This window comes from Miniopterus natalensis, chromosome 17, assembly GCF_054644295.1.
Source record: "Miniopterus natalensis isolate mMinNat1 chromosome 17, mMinNat1.hap1, whole genome shotgun sequence".
Taxonomy (NCBI): domain Eukaryota; kingdom Metazoa; phylum Chordata; class Mammalia; order Chiroptera; family Miniopteridae; genus Miniopterus; species Miniopterus natalensis.
In genome coordinates, this window is record NC_142097.1 from 38,890,594 (window position 1) to 38,909,630 (window position 19,037).

The following is a 19,037-nucleotide window of genomic DNA, read 5'->3' on the forward strand; positions in this document are numbered from 1 at the left end:
TCGCCGATTACGGCAATTGCTCAATTACATGGTTCTCCATGAAGTGCAGATTACAGGGTTACTCAGCTAAAGGCTCGGTGCCCCGACCAGATACAACTAAATAAAAAAATATGCAAACGCTGGGCATTTTTCGGAGCATGTGGCAACATTTAGCTCTAGTCAGTGAGAAATAGGGACAAAACAGAACAAATGGGGAGTTTTATTTTTCTGTTTTCTTTTGCTTCTTGAGGGTATGAGTTGTCTGAGACCCAGGCGTGCTTATATAACGAACAAGCCTTGTTTGAAAATACCTGAAAAACATGCAGACTGTTTGCAATTTTTCCATGAGCGAAGTTCCAGTAGCCTGTTGCTAAGTCTGTGCCTTGGAACCTGGGGTTCGGTTTTGCATGGAGATGGTGGTATATAGGTCTCCGGTCCAGTCCAGATGAACAATCCTGTTCTAGCAAAGGACACCACCATCCGCCCAGGGTCCCGGCCCGAACGTAGTTTTGCAAACTTGATTATTTCATGCTATTACAGTTTGTTGCTTTAACTATTGGCGGGAATAAAGGTGTTCTGCTATGGCTCACTGCTTTCTCTTTCTCAGGGCTATTGCCACCCTTTTCCAAGTCCAGCTCTGTGGGAGACAAAGGTAAGTCTTGGAGATCCCTTTCGTTGGCGCACGAAACGCCCATTTTGCACATGTGCAGGCTCATGGGCAGGTGCTGGGGAAGCGCCAGGCCTCGCAGCTCCTACGAGGCAGAGAACAGCGGCAGTGAATGAGGCGTGGGGGCCGGGAGCACCCGCTCCAGCGCAGGCTCAGCCCGGCCCCGCTGCTCACGAACGGTAACCGTGGGCAAGTTTCTAAACACGGGTCATCTTTTGCTTCGTCACTGATAAAAGGGTGGTAACAGGGTGGAGGTCAGAAGGATCAGGACTTGGGAAGTCTTCAGCCCTGTACCTGGCACATAGTAAGAGCTCAGTTCATGAGTATGATTGCTCCCAATAAGTGACAGATCTGCTTTTCCCAAGTGGCACTGTGAATTGAGAGGGTGTCCCTATCTGCAGACTTAGTTTTTCAGCAAGACCTTGGGGGGTTGGATTTAGCAGAAAGCAGCTCAAACTTGGAGAGCTCTCACCACCTTCTGGGTCTATCAATTTGTGGAGCTGTTCTTATTAATGTTTCATCATATCTGTGTCTGCGGCATGATTTTGGCTCGTGGCTCAGTTTCCCTAGCAGACTAGAAGCTCCTTGACGGTAGGATTGAGATTTCTATCTGAGGGTCCTCCGGAGTTCTCAGCCCTGGGCTATGCACATGCCTAAGGAATGTTGGCCTGTGAATGGAGAGATGGGCAGCAGCTACCTGTGACGTGAGGAATTGGGGCTAGTTTCTAGAGCGTTCAGAGAGTAGTTGTCCTAATCTTGGCCACGCTTTAAAATCACGTGTGGATAGAGTCACCAACCATCATCGGGTTTGCACAAATTCCAAGGACTCAAGACTTCCAGTGTTAAAACAGCCAGAACTAAGGAGTTTCCTGGGACTCGGGACTTTTAGAGCTGCAAGATGGGAAATTCTGCGAAAAGTGTCAAAGTCAGTCTTAGGAAAACTGGGTGTGTTGGCCATCCTATCCAGAGAGCTTTAAATCCTGCTGATGCCTGGGACCAGCCCCCAAAGCTTCTGATCTCATTGGCTGGAGTGAAGCCTGGGCATTCATGTGTCTAGTTCTCCAGGAGATTTTGAAGTTTAGAAAAGGGTGGGAACTATGGATGAGCAGAAGCTCCTGAGCTGGGTTCCCGTGCACACCGGAGCTGTGAACGCGTTACAGGTGCCTGAACCACGGCCCCTTCAGACTTACGGGTGCCGATGGCGTGAACAAGCTCGGGAAGCCCTGGCCGGGCCACGATGCATGAAGGTGGTGAAGAGAAAATATGTTACAAAAGAAAATTCCGAGCGCCGCCAAGACCCTGCGGGCTGGGACCCTACGCTGGAATCAGGCTTCCCCGGAGATTCTCGGGCACACCCAAATTCTAGAATCTCAGGGATGCACAGCCAGAGCGTATCACGAAGACACATCAGTAACGGCTTCAAGGAAATGCATCTGGGAAGGGTCCCACTTGCATTGACTTGGGCCCAGAAGGCAACAGGTGGGACAAAGGGACGGGAGCCCGAACAATCTTTCTTTATCACAAAATCCTCTGCTTTCCCCAGACGTTTTCCTGCCCTTGAAATGGGTATTTCTGACACCACGGCTGTGACCGGCTGCCTTCAGACCCTGCCCTACACCTCAGTCGCCGACCGTCAGGTAGGCCAGAGTTAGCCTCTTGGGGTCGAGGAGATGGACGTTCTCAATCCTCTGCTCCCTCCTGCCCTGGGAGCTTACGGTCAACGAGAGTGGAGCAGGGCTGTTTCTCTGCAGACCAGCGAGTGAGACACACAGATGCTCGTGACTGTGAACAGCCGAGTTTCGGGGAGGTTGGTTGTGCAGCATTTGCATGGCCAGAATGGACTCAGCCATCCCGCAAAAGGGGACAGAGTTGGCGTTTGTCACCGGTCTCCCTAAAGGACTTGGAAACCCCCTCGGGAAGGAAAGCTTGCTCACCGTGGTGGCCAGGGCCCGGAAAGGGGCGAAGACGCCCCCAAGCTGATAGCATTCGTGCCTGTTGATGTCTCCATAGCGACTGCGACGCTCCTTCCAGCCGGCCAGTCTCTCCGCCGCCTTCATGTCCAAGAAGTGCCAGAAAGGGCCCTGCTGGGACAGACGCCACGTGCAGCTGCGGCGAGGAGCCCAGAGAGCGCGTGTCCCGCGGCTCACTCACACAGGGCCCCTCGCCTCATGCCTCTCCTTCAGGAGGGGGACTGCCATTTGCTTTTCTTAATTTTCTGTGGCCGTGGGAGGTGGAAAAAAGGGCTGTCCCCCCCATGAGTTGCTGGGCAACCTCTCGGTTCATAGGGGGGATGCTCCACCACTGAGCCACATCGGCCGGGCTAGCCTAGATTCTTGACCACAGGGCCCACCCCAGACATGCTCGGCTCCCCCTTGCACGCGGGGGAGGCACAGCAAATGCTGCCTCTCTCTACATGTTGATTCTCTTACACCCACCGAGGCAGGGGCATGGCTGGCGAGATGGTGGCGGTGGGTGGGTTCCGGCCTCTGGTGGCCGCCTGTGCCCGCCTTTCTGGCAGAGACACCTGGGAAATGGGGGGGTGCTGAGGAGTGGGCGGCTGGACACTCCGCAGGAACCTCATCCCAATTAGGGGGTTAGGCCGTTTCCTGCCTCCCACACAGCAGGAAGCGAACGTGTGTTGTTTTATTTCTTCCAGCGTTGGCCATGAGGAGGCCAGGCAGCTCTGGAGGCAGGCGGGACAGAGGAGCTGACCCAAATCAGAGGCCACTAGGGATTTTACAGGTCAACGTCCCCGGTCCCCAATGGAAACACCGAGACCCAGCAAGGTGAGAGGACTTTCCCGCGGTCCCTGTCACCTTCTCTTGCATCAGGTTTAAATTCACATAAGTAGCTTCAGGGTGGTGACTCCATTCCAAGGAAGGCAGCTCCCAGAGTTCACCTTGAAGACAGATGGACTGATGCCAGTGGGCCTTAATGGGGCCCGACCAGCCCCATCGCTCCGGGTCCGGCTGGAGCTGACCGAGAGCAGAACTGTATCTGCAGTAAAAGGTGAGTGAGAGCATCCCCCATCCCTGGACTCCTCTATCTGCTCCTTTCCCCGACTGACCATGTTTCCTCCCTTTAGGGAGTTCATCATCACCATCATCATCGCTACCATCACATTTTTAACAGAGGAGCCAAAATTCGCACGCACCTCCTTTCCTGCGTGGATCATCTCCCCTCTGTTCCTCTCCTGCCTTCCCTACTGCCTTCCCGGGCTCTGATTTTGGCTCTGATGAGACCTGTGTTCATTCTCTGTCTGCACCAGCTTCATTTCTTTGTCTGCACCAGTCTCACGTGGGGGCAGGAGATGATGGGGGTGGGATGGGGTCCATGGTAAAGAGAAACCATTGAGCCCGGCCCGTGTGGCTCAGTAGTTGAGCACTGACCCACGAACCAGGAGGTCACGGTATGATTCCCGGTCAGGGCACATGCCTGGGTTGCAGGCTCGATCCCCAGCAGGGGCGTGCAAGGGGCAGCCGATGGGTGACTCTGTCATCATTGATGTTTCTCTCTCTCCCTCCCCCTTCCTCTGTCTGAAATCAATAAAAACATATTTAACAAAGGGAAACCATTGACTCCTGCTCCTTGGGACTCTGTCAGCCACTGCGCCTCATTTGCTCAGCTGACCCCTGTGGGGCACAGTCTCACTTCTCAGTCTTCAACGGATAAGGGACATAAGGGACCCTTGGAAAAGACTTACATCGTGTATCTGGAAGCTCTTTGCTAGGGGAGGAGACAGTTCCCAGCTTCGTCCCACAGCGTTGGTGCTCAGACTCGGGATTAATGGTGGATAAACAGGCCCCGGGGGGATCGGCAGCTTCCAGTCTGTTCCGAGGAGGCGAGGAGAGAAATGGCACGCTGTAGGGTCCCACGCCAGGGCTCGCTCCCTCCCCGCCTCGCCCAGGGCCTATGTCTCTGGGTTTGGCCCCGCAGCATCACAGGCAAGAGGCTTCTACAGAAGGAAAGGCCCTCAACCCGGGGCCAAGAATGAACTTGGCTCTTGCTGGGACATCGGTGGGGCCCGTAGGATACTCTGATCTGGAAGCTGAGGGTGTGGCGAGCGTGGTGGGCATGCCCTTCGCCAGGCGCAGGGTCGGGCAGCTGTCTTGCCAGGGACCCGTGAGTTGAGTTGATTCTCACTCTGGGGGGTTAGCTGAGTAGAGAAGATCATTAAGGGCTCCAAATGGCCGTTTAATTAGGTAAACGAAAGAATGAATTAAGCGAGCCTCTCACTTTTCTGCACTTCTGCTGGGTTATTCTTTTACTTTCGTACAGAGGTCAGGAAACTCTCTCTGTATAGGGCCAGGCAGTAAATATTTTAGATTTCATGGGCCATGCGGGCTCTGTTGCAGCTACACAACACGGCGACTCCGCAACACGGCGACTCCGCAACACGGCTGTTGCAGCACAGAAGAAGCCCTCGACACCATGCAAATAGGTAGGTGTGGCTATGTTCCAAAAAACTTTACTTATGGGCACTATAAAATTTCATATAGCTTTCATGTGTCACAAAATACTGTTCTTTCCACTTAAAGATGGAAAAACCATTTCCTAGTTCGCAAGCCATCCGGGAACGGGTCGCAGGACAAATTGGGCCCGAGGGCTGGAGTGTGCTGACCCTGCATTAGTGATGCTTTAATACACCTCCTGTTGCAAGGACACAAGGGCTGGTTTCCAAAATAGAAGCGAGCATTCTGCAGGCTTCTCAGCAATGTCAAGATTTGCATGCAAGCTGGACATCTGGCCCATGATCAAGCCTTCACCAAGCCAAGCCCAGGCCAGCCGGCCCAACTCAATGACAAAATCCAGGTTTGCACGGACCTTGAAGCCACCTGGTTTATATTCTAGACTTGATGTGTGACCGCTCTTAAAACCAACCTAGGGACAGAAGGTTCCCTTCTATCAAACAGGAAGGAAGGAAGGAAGGAAGGAAGGAAGGAAGGAAGGAAGGAAGGAAGGAAGGAAGGAAGGAAGGAAGGAAGGAAGGAAGGAAGGAAGGAAGGAAGGAAGGAAGGAAGGGGGGAAGGAAAGAACCCAACTCCTAGAGTAAACGAAGTCATCACTGTCCCTTAGTCGTTCACTTCCGTGCTGGCCAACATCCCGGGATGCGAAGCAGTCCCGCCTCGGCTCGGTGTCATCTAGCTTCCTGTTGTCAGACAGTTATTTGTTTCCCACATATAAGCAGCGAGGGGGTAAATAATGGCAAGGCTGCGCCTCTAGATTTCCTTTGCCGGTTTCCTCCCCCAGCCACGGCCTCGGGGCGCTCCTTTCCTTCCCCCACACTTTAGGAGCTGCTGTGTGGAGAGCCAGGGCGGGAAGCTGGGTGGCGGGCCCCCGGGGGCACCTGGCAGCCCGAGGTGAAGCGCTGCTCTTCTAACAATTCAAACCCAGAGAGCAGAGTCAGCGGAACACAGCAGTCTCCCCGGCATGTCAGAGAAGGCATAAAAAACTAACTCAGGGCGACTCTGTGGGGCCCGCCAACACACTTCGTTTCTGAGGTCGTTGTGGAATTCTGACATTTTAAAAACTTTCCTGGGTGGGAGTGGGGTGGTGGTGGGCTCGCGCCATGCCTTGAACACAGTAGGCTCCCAAGAAATGTGTATAAATCAGATGAAAGAGGTGGGGGTTTTAGAGAGGATTTTGTCTGCACAGGAACTTCGGTTTCCTTCCAGCTGAACTGTCTCTCGGGTTGCGTCTCAGGGCCTTGGAGGGGCCTGTGATGTTCTGGGGGCAGAGTTCCCCTTTAGACGCGAGGCGAAGCCAATCCAGCCTTCGCGTTGCACCAGCGGACCACCCATGGCTCCGTCTGCAGCAGCTGCGGCTGGCTCAGTGTTATCTTAAAGGAGGGACCCAGCTTCCCCGGGCTTTGCCAAAACCTCCTGGTCAATAGCGGCAGCGTCTGCTTAGTGCTGCGCTGGCAATCGCTCCTCAGCAGGGAACAGCCAGCAGGTAGAAGGTGCCAACGCCCGCCAGCTCAGGATGCCCCCCCCCCCAGCTGGTGAGAGCCCCTGGGTATGGGACAAGGACCTGGGGGCTAGAAGGGGTGGGGGAGGGGGAGGCTGCTGCTTCCCGTTGCTCTTTTTCCTTATGAAAGAAATAATTACGGCATTTGGGCAATTTTTCAGCTCCTATCCTGGGTAATAACTTTTCTTTGGGCTGGATGCTGGCGGGGGGGAAAGGAAGGGAAGTCGAAAAGAGGCTGTTCTCTGGAAGTGATTAAACCCTGGAGAGAAAGACAGAGTCACAGAAGACTGAGAAAGTTTTAGAAATGATTGCTCACAACCTAAAAGCGAGCTCCATGCCCTCGATCCTGAAAGCCCGTCTCTGGGACAGAAAGGGCCTCTTTGCGTCTCGTCATTAGATGCTGAGCTCGGGGAGGCAGAGCGTGGGTTCTTCTGATCTCTGAGGCCCCAGCACCCGGCCTGAAGGCTGGCATACAGCGGGCGCTTAATGCATGTAGGTGACAGAGTAAACATGGAACGAGCAAGCAGACAACATGCTCTCTGGGCTATGCAGGCATTTTAATCTCTTCTCCACATTATCCCAGCTTCTAGGTGAGCTGTCTGCTAAAATGGCAGGGTGCCTTGGAAAGGGGAGCGTGTGGTGAATTTCAATTTCTTTGCTGAAAGTCAATGGGGAAAAATGCTTTAGTGCCGCTCACATCTCTTCGGCTTGTCATGTCTTCAGCAGTTTCTCCTTAAGGGGAGTTTAGCTTTGGCCCCAGCAGCGGCTCTCATCCCTGGTGGTGTGTCGGAGACTCCTGGGGTGAGGGGCTTGAAGAAAATTCCAACGCAAGGACACGCCCCAGGCCAAATGTATCCGAGTTTGGGCAGATGGGACCTGCCCAAGCTCCCTGGGTGATTCACACGTGAGCAGCCACCACTAAGAACCACTGGGCGAGAGTTTGAGTGACTGCAGGAGGCTTTTAGGGGTGGAAATGATAATCCCGTGGATTACAGTGTTTGATTGAAGTCAGCACTTTTTTTCTCTGACAGTGGCTTTCACAGGCCAAGAAAACGCAGAGTCTTTGTATCCAAAAGCCATTTAGTTGGATTAAAGCTTTATGGCTGTTTGCCAACTTCTGCGTGGGGCGGGGGGTGGGGAGTATTAGTGTCAGCGAAATGCCTCGACTTTTGTAGCAGATGCTCAAAGATGCTAAAATAATTATAGCAGCTGCTGCTGGCCGGATACGTCCTGTTACAGTTACCAACTCGTTTAGCCTTCAAAGCAACCATTTGGGACAGGTCCCATCAGTATCTCCAGGACATAGGGTGTGGTAGGCAGAGTCCTAAGGTGGCCCCAAGATTCTGCCCCAATTATGTGTTGCCTGCATTACCCTCTCCCTTTGGGTGTGGGCAGGACCTATGAATATGATGGGATATCACTTATGATTATGTTACATTATGGCGAAGATGAAGGAATTTTGCAGGTGTAATTAAGGTCTCTAATCAGTTGACTTTAGATTAATGAAAAGGGAGCTTATCTTGGGTGGGCCTGACCTCATTAGGTGAGCCCTTTAAAAGAGGGTTGAGAGGTTACACTCAAGTCTTGCTGGCCTTGCCTTTTTTTTTTTTTTTTAAATCCTCACCCAAGGATATGTTTTTATTCATTTTAGAGAGAGAGGAAGGGAGAGAGAAAGAGAGAGAGAGAACCATTGATGTGAGAGGAAAAATCAATCGGTTTTCCCCCATACACACCTGATTGGGGATCGAACCCACAACCTAGGTATGTGCCCTGACTGGGAATCAAGTCTGCAACCTTTTGGTGTACAGGCTGATGCTCCAACCAACTGAACCACCCAGTCAGGGCAAGCTACTGACTGCCGCTCTAACACTGCAAGTAAATGGATTCTGTGTGTGTGTGTGTGTGTGTGTGTATGAAAGTTCATTGGTGGGGAAGGGGTCTTGGAAAGTTATTGCTTTCCGGTGCGCCTGGAATGTGGATGTGATGCGCAGAGGTGAGCAGCTATCTGTGATCATGAGGATTAGAAGAAGTAGAAAGCTATATGAACAGCTTGGGTCTCTGATGTCATCAGGGAGCCACCTACCAGCTCTGCACTGCCTTCTTCTGGACATCTTGTCATATGGGGGAAATACGCTCCTCTTTCTGTTTTTCATTTTATACCTTCAGCCCAAATGCAATTTTGTCTGATGTAAAAATCTACATCATAAGGTATTTGAAAATACTTGGTAAACTGTCCAGTGTTAACATGGGCAAGGAATAACCCAGCATCTGTATAATATAAGAATCCCTTTCTAGAGTTGTAATCAGTTTGAGGGAAAGGACAGGGACACCTCACTTCAGTACTGACTCATGAGAAGTATGGAGAATGGTGTGGGATGGGATGTAGAGAGGCTAAAATAGAATTTAACCAGAGCAGCAAATCGCTCTTTGGGCCTGACATGTTTAATTTTGTCTGAGGCAGAGCAGGCCTGAATAGGAGTTTCTTTCTGTCTCTAAGCATCCCATACCTGAGTGTCTGAGATCTAAAAAAATAGATACAGGTTTGGGGTAAGATGAGCCAGCGCCTATGCCAGAGAGTCATCTCCTGCATCACTAGACACAGGATCTGGAACAAGAAGGGACAGACCTACTTATTTCTTTCTGATCCAACCACAGCTGAATCCCTGAATTCAGCTCAAGGGCACGCAGGCGAACTGCAGCTCATTCAAAGAGCAGAAGTGTGAGAATGCTTAGTTTTAGAAACTAAAGCTCTGTTACTGGGGGCACGACTGAAGGAGGTGAGGGTAATTAGGCCGAGAAAGAGTGAACCCAATGAGGGGCATGGCCGTTATTTCCAATTATCTGAAGGGCTGCCATGCAGCAGAGGGTAGGACTGGAAATTGTGATGAAACTTCTGGGTGGGGGGCAGGATTGGATTTGGGTTCATACACGACACTAACAGCCACAGCTACCGAAGACAGAGGGCCCACCTCAGGAGATGGTCCCGTGGCGGGTGACATTTAAGCATGGATTGAACTACCGTGTGCGGGGATGTTGTATGGGGACCCCACATGCATTCATTCACGTATTGGTTCCTTCTCTCCATGACTTCATCCTGGACGACTTCAAGAATTATTTAGTGCCTACTATGTGCCAGGCTCTCAGTGATCAGACTACAGCCTTTAAGATCTCCCCCAACTTTGTGATTCTTTAATGCTCTGAGTAGGATGAGCTCCATCTTGCAAAAGGAAAAAAACAACAACCAAGGCACTAAGGTCTGGGGCGAGCCGCACAGAGCCGCACAGCTTGTAGGAGGAGGGCCCTCCCTTCTTCCCGAGCCTTCGCTCTATCTACTCTCCCTCCTTTGTCAATTGTTTGTTCTTTTCAGAAAAAAACAAAAACAAAAACAAAAACCAAGCCATGCTGGGCTCAACCCTCTAGCCGTGGTGAGCCTGTGCAGGCAGGAGGCTCAGTCACTCAATATTGGTCTCAGCGATGTGTTTTCCTGCCTCCGACAAATTGGAGCACGCCCTCCCTTTGATCTGCAGCCTTCCACGTCTCCCCAGATACCCCCGAGCAGGAGCGGGTTATAGGCAAGGGCTGAGGCTCGCATTTCATGCAGCACATGGCTTCTGACTGGGGAGTGGCTGCGGGTTCTTCGGATGCAGTCACCCCCGCCGTTCCCTGCACTGAGATTCCAGAAATTGCTGTGGAAACCGCACATTTCCAAGCAAGCCCATCTCTTTTTAAACATTTCTGAATCCCTGCCCCCCGCCCATGCTCACTCCATCACTCCACTGCCAACCTTTACATCTTGCGTGCATGGGTCTTTCCTGCCAGGACCTCTTGCCCGGCACACCCCCATGGGCTTGGGAGTCTCATCAGGCCACGAGGGCCATCTTTGCCAGGGCAGCCTGGCACTCCCCAAGCAAGCAGGCCCATCCAGCTCAGGCCGCCTCTGACGTCGCAGAGCGCCAGGCTCACCAGACGCAGCGAGAGCAGACTGGCGGCTGTGCAGGACCGCCCGGCGCGGGCCAGAGCATCTGCTGGAAAACGCGCTTTGTAATTTCCTGAGCCTTCCAGGGTCAGGAGTGGGCAGAAACCCCACAGTGGAAGAAAATCCTAATCACTTTTAAGTGGGAGGTAAATAAGAAACAGATGAGCTCACATGGAGCCGACTGTGGATCCTGAACTGCAGGCTCCCAGGATAAATGGTCCCCAAATGTCCAAAGCCCGGCCTTCTCAGGAAGCCAGCACTGACATCCTGAGGCAATTGATTTGGCCCAGGCTGGACCATAAGTGGGTGGGGGCTGTGTTCCAGCTCCCCCTCCCCCAGCACCGCTCTCTAAGGCTGCAGATGAGCTGGAGAGTGGAATGGGCCCCTGAATATATTCGCTGCATGAGTGTCTTGGATCATTTGCATTGATTTTAGCCACTGACGTAGTTCAGCACCTGGCACAGTGTCCAGCCCCGAGTAGGTGCTCAACAAATACGCTGAACGAAGGAAGGATTCCATTTCTGTGTCCCCTGCACTCCCTGAAGTTCTTGTCACTCAGCTGGCTTTTTATAAATGATTGCTGCAGGAAACCAAGGTAACAAAGCCAAGGGGACTTTGACCTCTAAACGGAACTGGAGAGGAATATAAATTGGGGAGGCTGGAAGAGGGGGAGAATCAATACAGCCGTGTGGAGGTGTCTGGAAGCCGTCGGTCAGGGGCAGATCCTCAGCAAGCGTCCGAGCTGGGAGGCGGGAGTAGCCAGAGTTTCTCCCACGGGCCTCGGAAGTTTCCAGCTCATTCTGAACTCCGTGTGCAGCGAAGGCCCTGCACTGGCTTTGCTGAGATAAAGGGCCTCTCTCCCGTCTCTCTCCTCTCTCTCCTACTGTGGCTGCATTTTTTTCTTACCCTGCAATTCTCCTTAATTACTAGCTACCGTCTTGAGGAGTAGGACCGGGCTTTGCAAAAGACCCATTTTCCAAGCCCGGTCTTACCTGGTTTACATGGTCACAGCTTTCACTGTTCGGAATGTGACTAGAAACAAGAAGACTACGAGGGAATTGAAACTGTGATTTTCAAAAAGTGAGCAGCGTTGACGCCATTAGACGCCTTTTCTGATTCTGTGAGTAGGGCTCTGGAGGTAATTAGGAGAATTGACATGTCCCTTTTGGCAGCTGCAATTCGTCACTCTGTTCAACACTTGGAGCGACAGCTCTACGTGAATGACCATAAAGGGCTGCATCTGCCAGTTAGTAAATGAGGCTTAAGATAACTTTTCACCTAAGAAATACCCCCTTGCCTTTCCCTTCTCTATCAGCAAGGCACGCTTAGCAGAAATATCATTGATTTCTTTAGCTAGAGAGACAGGGGGAAGTGCGAGAAGTCTCGCCTCGATGCCGTCCCCAGCTCTCCGGGCACCGACATCACAGGCTACGCCGTATGTCACAGGCTACTCCATACACTTAGCTCCAGGTTGGTAAGTCGGAGCTCCGGGAGCCACAGGCAAGGGTATGATTAGTTCCTCAGAGCCGAGATGCCTCCTTGGCGAGAGGCTGCTCCCTGCCTTCATGGGATGTGCCTGGGGCTCAGGTGTGTGCTTCGCCGGGCTGAGAGACTGAGCCCAGCGTGGAAGGGTCCAATGAACGGAGCGAGGGTTTGTGGGCCCCTGGCCAGGACCGGGCCATCCCGTGGAGACGGTGCTCCCCGCTGCTCCCTCCAAGTCAGATTCTCTCAGGGAAAGCATGAGGCTGGCCCTCTGGGACCCAGGACACAGTATGTGGCTACTGAGCTCATTGACATGCACAGCCTGTGGTTTCATTGGAAGCAATTCTCTTTGGCCCAACACCAGATAATACCTAAGTATGGAAATCAGAGCTTTTGAGCCAGGAGTCGTCACAAACAGCAGGAGCTCTGCAGAACTGCTCTTTACAACCTTAATTGTTTCCTATTGCATCCGCTCTGCCCTTGGCCCGAGAGGCTCCAGCTCCAAGACCCCGTTTCATAAAACCCAAGGATGCCTGCAGGTGACCGGGACCGGGTCCGCAGCCCTGGGCTGGCCCTACCTTTGGTGTCTCTTCGCGGTTCTGTTTTGCTGAGAAAAGGGCCTTCCTTGGTAGACTGGTCACCTCCTGCCTCCTTTGTTTTGTTCTCAGTGGTCTGGGCGCCGTCCCCCTTCTGCAGCGGCCGACCCCGTGGCCAGGCCCGGCCTTCAGGCAGCTCCTCGTGTTTCCTGTGCTCCTTCCTCCTCTCCCGGGGACTCCAGACATAAGGCAATAAAATAAAAACCACACTGTCAGGAGTGATGCTTTGACTGATTCAACAGCCCCATAGGAGTGACCCGCGCGTGAGTGGTCAGAGAGGAAGGAGCTGCAGTGGGAGCCCCGACTTCATGAACGCGTATTTAATCTGGAAGGAAAATGAATGGGTGCTTTCAGCTTGTTTTTACATATTTGCATATAGTCAGAACGACAGAAGGGTGGGAATATCTCCCGAGCAGCAGGACAATTGGAGAACAGGTGTTCCACCTATAACACTTCCAGTGTTAAACATGTGTGTGTGCATGCACATGCACAGAGATGCACACACACAGAGATGCGCACGCACAGATGCACACACACATACACATGCACACACACATGCACACGCACACAGATGCACACGCACAGATGCACACACATACACAGAGATGTGCACACACACAGAGGCACACATGCACACACACATTAGAGGGAAGACAGTGCTTACAGGGATGAAACACAGGAGGTCAGGAAACATCTAAGAGCTAGTATTTCATTTTTATGGGGCAGGATTAATATCCTGCAGGCTAAACTGTGTTTTCTGTCTCTTTCCTCCCATTTCCCATCATATCAATTATTTGTTTACATTTGGGGAGAGTATCAAACACAGTCCTTCAGTGACTCTCCAACATCCAAGTCACCCCACTTGGCGAGACCCACAGGTCCTTCCTGGCCCCGCCTGTGCACTCCTCCATCCTGCCCTCCTCGCCTCCCCAGCCTGGCGCTGCTTCCCCCCCACACCACCCAGTGCCCCCAGCATGCTGCGGGCTCTCGGCTGCTGTGGCTCGGCTGGTGTTCGTCCCTCTGCCTGGAATGTACCACTCTCCTTCCTCCCTCCTCTGCACCCCCCTGCTCCCCGCCACCTCCTGTGTGCCACTTTATGGTGCTGTCCATGATGCCCCTCAACTCTCACCCTAGATGTAGACCTGCCCTCCCTCTAGTCTCCATTACCTTGAAAATATCTCCATTCTAGTCATGACCAATTGTGCAATAAATGGTCCATTTTTGTGCCTATATCCACTATTAGATTTTATGTTCCACGAGGTCATAGACTGGATCTTATTCACCACGGTATCCCTAGTATGTAGGATTGTATCTGGTTCAATCCATACTGGATGGATGGGTGTGTGGATGGATGGGTGTGTGGGTGGGTGGATGGATGGATGGGTGTGTGGATGGATGGGTGTGTGGGTGGATGGATGGATGGATGGATGGATGGATGGATGTGTGGGTGGATGGATGGGTGGATGTGTAGGTGTGTGGATGGATGGATGGAAGGATAGATGACAAAGTATTAGGTGAAGGTAGAGGGGAACATAAGACAATAGATTCAAAATATTAACCAGGTGGAAGGGAGAGTCGCGAGTGGGGGCATGTTCAATCAGCCCCAGGTCCACAGTGATGACCAGACTCAGGAGCAGATAGTCAAGGGGGTGATTCTGTACCCATGAAGGTTGCATCTGGGGTTCGTTAAGACTATCCTGCTACAGTGAGGACTCAGAGAGCAGGACACGATTGTGCTTTGGCATTTTGCAGTCAGCCCATCTGCAGATGCACTGAGTTGTAACGTCTTTTGTGAAAGAAAGCCAAAGAAACTTAATCCGAAAACCAGCATCCTAGAGGTAATAATTAGAAAAAAACGATTAAGGATTTAGAAACAAGAGTGTCCCTACTGGGAGCTTTAGGTTAGCACCAGTTATCGAACTCTCCTCGCTGACGCGTTGGACAGAAACCTGACATTTTCTCCAAGCGCGCAAATCAAAAACAGTGCATCGTCGTTGTCTTATGAGTTTAAGCTGGGTCTCTGAGTTGTGGTTTCTGAAAGCTCCGTTCACCTCTCTGTTTCTCTTGCTCTTCTCAAAAGATTCATCTGAAGCAGTTTGTGTGCTGGGCAGATTTTTAGAAAAACAAAACTCTTCAGCCTAGAACATCTGCTCTATGTGTGATCGCTGATACTCCAACTTTTCTAGCAAGTTGCAGCATTCAAACTGACGACCCTGAGGCATATTTTGGCACATGAAGTAGATCAACACTCAATAAATGTTACGATACATGTCTCTAGTGCCCCATTCAAGGACCTTAAAGTGCTCCACTCACTTCGGGATGCTCGTGTAGAGAGTTGTAGCTAAGCGTTACCATCTACCAGGCCCAGGCGGATATGCGAATGTGCGTGCGCCATGGGACAAACAGGGCCACCAGGTGACTGCTGGGGAGCTGGGGAGCGCATCCTGGCACATAAAAATTATACTCAGAAAACGTCAAAAACACAAGAATGCTTTTTCAGGGGCCCCACGTACAGGGAACTGCCCAGACTCCCACCTGTTTCAGATTAAATGTGTTTATTATCTCTGCATGTCGCTCCCCAACTCAGCATAATCAGTTAGAAAACATCTCCTGTGATTTTAACTGAAAGCATGTTTTCATAAGTTTAACGGGCTGTTTGCTTTCCCAACCAGGCAGACACTTCTCCCCTCGCGCGGACTCTGGAATGCGCTTTGCTGGAGCCACGGGAGGGTGTTTGTGGGCCCCGCTCCTTCAACACACCTTTTCCGTTCCCTTCCGTCTCAGGCCCTATGCGGGGTGTCAGGCGCAGGCACCTATGAGTAGCAAATACGTAAGTGAAGTAATTGTAGTTTATGAAGGGAAATAAACAAGGGAGACGGACTAACTGTCAAGGACCCCCTTTTGGGTTGGGTGGTCAGGAAAGGATCTTTGCGCAAAAGAATTAGGAGCTAAGACCATTCAGAGAGAAAGTGGGAGGTGAATATTCCAGGCAGAGGAAAGGGCAGTTGTAAAGGCTTTGGGGCGGTCAAGGGTTTGTAATAACTGAGGAAGAGAAAAGAAGCCAGCATGGTGAGAAGAGGGAGGGAGGGAGGGACGGAGGGAGGGAGGGAGAGAGAGAGCGCTCCAGCGCTGATGGGGCTGGAGAGAGGCCAGAGCCAGGTTGGGCAGGGCCCTGCAGGAAATGTTCAGGACTTTAGATCTTTTTCTCAAAGCAATGGGAAGCCGGGAGAAAACTTGAGGGCTGGATTTGCATTTTGTGAGGGTTAGGTTGGCTAATCTATGAAGAGCACATTGGAGGGCGGGGGGGGGGGGGGGGGGGGGGGGGGGGCAGGTGGAGGCTGCTGCTCCATCCAGGTGAGAGGTGCTGGCGGCTTGCCCTTGCCCTTGCCCTTGCCCCCTTGCCCCCTTGCCCCCTTGCCCGGGCACCATCGGCATCGGGGTAGAGATGGAGGGAGGAGGGTGGGGTCCAGGGATTTCTGAGGCAGGCTCCTCAGGGCCTGCTGATGCGCCCGCTAGAGGGGACAAGGGAAAGGAAGACCTGAGAGACCTGCTGGGGTTTGACCTGAGCGATAGGGTGGATGATGGTGCTACTTACAGAGAGGGGGGCTCCGGGGGGAGGCACGGCTGTTGTGTGGGAAGGTGGGAAACCAGAGCCCGCTTGGAACTTGTCAATCGGGGACACGGCCCCTGAGCCCAGTGCAGAAACAAAGACGTCCCGCCCCGGGCGATACGGAATAGGCTCACTTTTAACTTATTGTTTGAACTTTAGATCGTGATAGAAACATTTGGAGGAATATGAGATGGAGCTAGAGACGAGCTGGGAATGAGAGATGACTCAAGGGCTGGCAAAGAGCCAAGCAAATGACATCGCCTATGGAAACACGTAACCATGGGTTTCTCTCCTTCGCAATGTCTGGTCCAGCCAGACTTGAGTCCTACATGGGAACAAAATTGCCATGAGTTACGGGTGCAGGGAGTCTGAGAGCCGCTCGTGATGACAGGGATGGCGGAAAGTTCTGGAAAGGACAAGAATTACGACGCAGAGAGAGAAGGCGGCACTTGGGACTCGCAAGGCGTGCCTCGGGGGTGATGCCATCTGCTTATTTATCACTGTCCTTTGCGTTTCAGCCAGGGGAACCCATTTTTTAAAAAGCCACTCTAGAAATGACACTTTTTCGTAAATCAGATATGAAAAAAACATGAACCGAGACGCCTCTTAGCCTGTGCCCAGCGGCGCCGCTGCTAGTCCCCTCTCAGCACTTGCTGCTATTTTCCTGCAGCCGCCCGGGCCCCGAGCACGCTCCTCTCTTTACTTTGCTTATCTCTCTCTCTGTTTGGTGTTCTACCGGTGTCCAGGGTGCTTTTAGGAAGCATAATATTTGGGTGGTGGGTGAACAGCTTGCGATGCAAAATGCATTATCTCGAGGTTGTCACCGGTAACTGACTTGGAAGGATAGATGGTCCCGTGGGCTTCTGGTCTGAGTGCCTGGAATCTCAGGGCTGCACAGGGGGAGAGGTCGACTTTGGATAGAAAAGGCTGACGTTTTGCAGCTTGAGCTGAGACCTTGGCTCTACTATTTGTTGTTGTTATTGTTGTTTTTCTATTTTATGGCTTTGGGCCTGGGACTTGCCGTCTGGGAACCCGGTGACTTCATCTGAAAGTGTGGGTCGTGGTGAGACGTAAACTGCACGGCCGCTGTGGGGATGAAGGGACATGACGTGTGAATCCTTAGCATGACCCCTCTACTCTATGGCAAGGGCGTGCACCTTTTTAAAAAATAGTTTACTTATCCACGTTATTAAATCCTGGTGACAGATTGGCCCAAGCCTCTCACCCACAAAGAGTGTGCTGCTGACACTCAGAGCTTGTCCCAGGTCACACAGAGGAAAAGGGAGATGAGCTGATGACCTGACATTGTCATATGGCTTCAGGGGTTGCTTACTTGGGAGACCATCCAGGGAGTGAAACGGGACAGCCTGGGACGGCGTTCCGGTTGTGCGGTGGTGACGGGACTCTGCCCTTTCCTCCTACCTGGTAGCCTTTGCCCGTTACAAAGCCAGGACTCACCCCTCCTCTCCTTCCTCTCTGTGGGACCAGACCCCGCGTCGGGCTCCAGGCTGCTCCGGAGCCAGCGTTGCGATGCCCTGGAGGGGGCTGCAGGCGGGTTCCTGGGTCTCTCCCCAGGCCTAGAGGAGGGACCTTAGCTTGCCTGCCGCTGCTGGTCCCCCGCTCCGTGTTCTGCCGCGTGTGGCGGGTAGGAAAGGGTTTGCTTGGCCTGGTGAGTGAGCAGTGAAGTGAGCAGTGTCCCTGCTCACACGTGGGTTCCCGGATTGGGAAGCAGGTGCCATCTGATCGGCTGCTCGGTCCACCGACTGGGCCCCTAAGGAGGCAGCGTGCACCCGCCCGCATCCCGCATCCGTGGGCAGCGAGCCGCCTGGCCTCCAGGACGCCCGCCGGGGTTGGCCTCTGTGCGGCCTTACGGGTGGCGAAACCTACCGTGGGAAGTGAAGGCGGCTGGTATTGTGAGAGGCCATCCGGTCGTCTCTCCGCATGCTCCCAGGGCTGTCCCCTCAGCAGTCCACTGTGTGCAGGTGTCTCCAGAAGAGCCTTGGATGGTGACGGCCTTAGGGCCACACGAACTGCATTCAACACTGGTGGTCACGCGCCTGTGGGCTTTTCCACGGTGAGGACAGGGGCTCCTCCTCGATGGGCCCTGGGGAGTAAAATGCAGGAAATGCTGGAGAACACCCAGACACAAAATCTATGGACAAATAGGTGAAATAAGGAATTAAGACTTTATAGTTTTTCCCCACTGAAAACCAGTTTTGTTTTTTTTTGTCCCTGATGTCCACAATATTAGCTTGACTGGCACCACCAGCTGTTAAATCACACTGGCTGAACAATATGGGGCAAATCGGATCATGATAAACCAGGTTGACATTTTTTCTAATTTCTATCATGATTTCTCCTTTGACTTATGAATGATTTAGAACCATTTTTAGTTTCCAAATATACAAAAGTATTTTGGGCTATTTTTTGGGGGAGGGGGTTAAGTTCTCATTTTATTGTATTTGGGGTCAAAGAATATAGTCTGTATGTTTTATCAATTCTTTGGTATTTATTGAGATGTCCTTTATGGCCTAGCATGTGCTCTTTTTTTGAAATGTTTCCTGAAAACTTGAAAAGAATGCAGATTATTTAAGAGCTGAGATAAAATTCTAAATCTGTGGATTTTATAAAGTGTCTTAATCATGCTGCTCAAATATCGAACATCATTATTAATTATTTGGCCACTTGATCAATCAATCTGTAACAGATGCATGTTAAAAAAACACTTTAAGAAATTTAATTTTTCATAATTTGATTGGC

At 52.0% G+C, this 19,037-nt stretch overlaps 1 protein-coding gene across 1 annotated transcript; it reads right to left on the reverse strand.

The window, feature by feature from the left end:
* Positions 1 to 500: 500 nt before the first annotated feature.
* Positions 501 to 18,220, reverse strand: LOC107528387 (uncharacterized). The gene is made up of 5 exons (XM_087825752.1): positions 18,165 to 18,220; positions 12,650 to 12,843; positions 4,350 to 4,507; positions 2,581 to 2,727; positions 501 to 731 (listed from the first exon to the last, which is right to left on the reverse strand). Exons 1-5 carry the CDS (start codon positions 18,218 to 18,220, stop codon positions 501 to 503), a joined length of 786 nt encoding a protein of 261 aa, XP_087681878.1.
* Between the last annotated feature and the right edge of the window lie 817 nt (positions 18,221 to 19,037).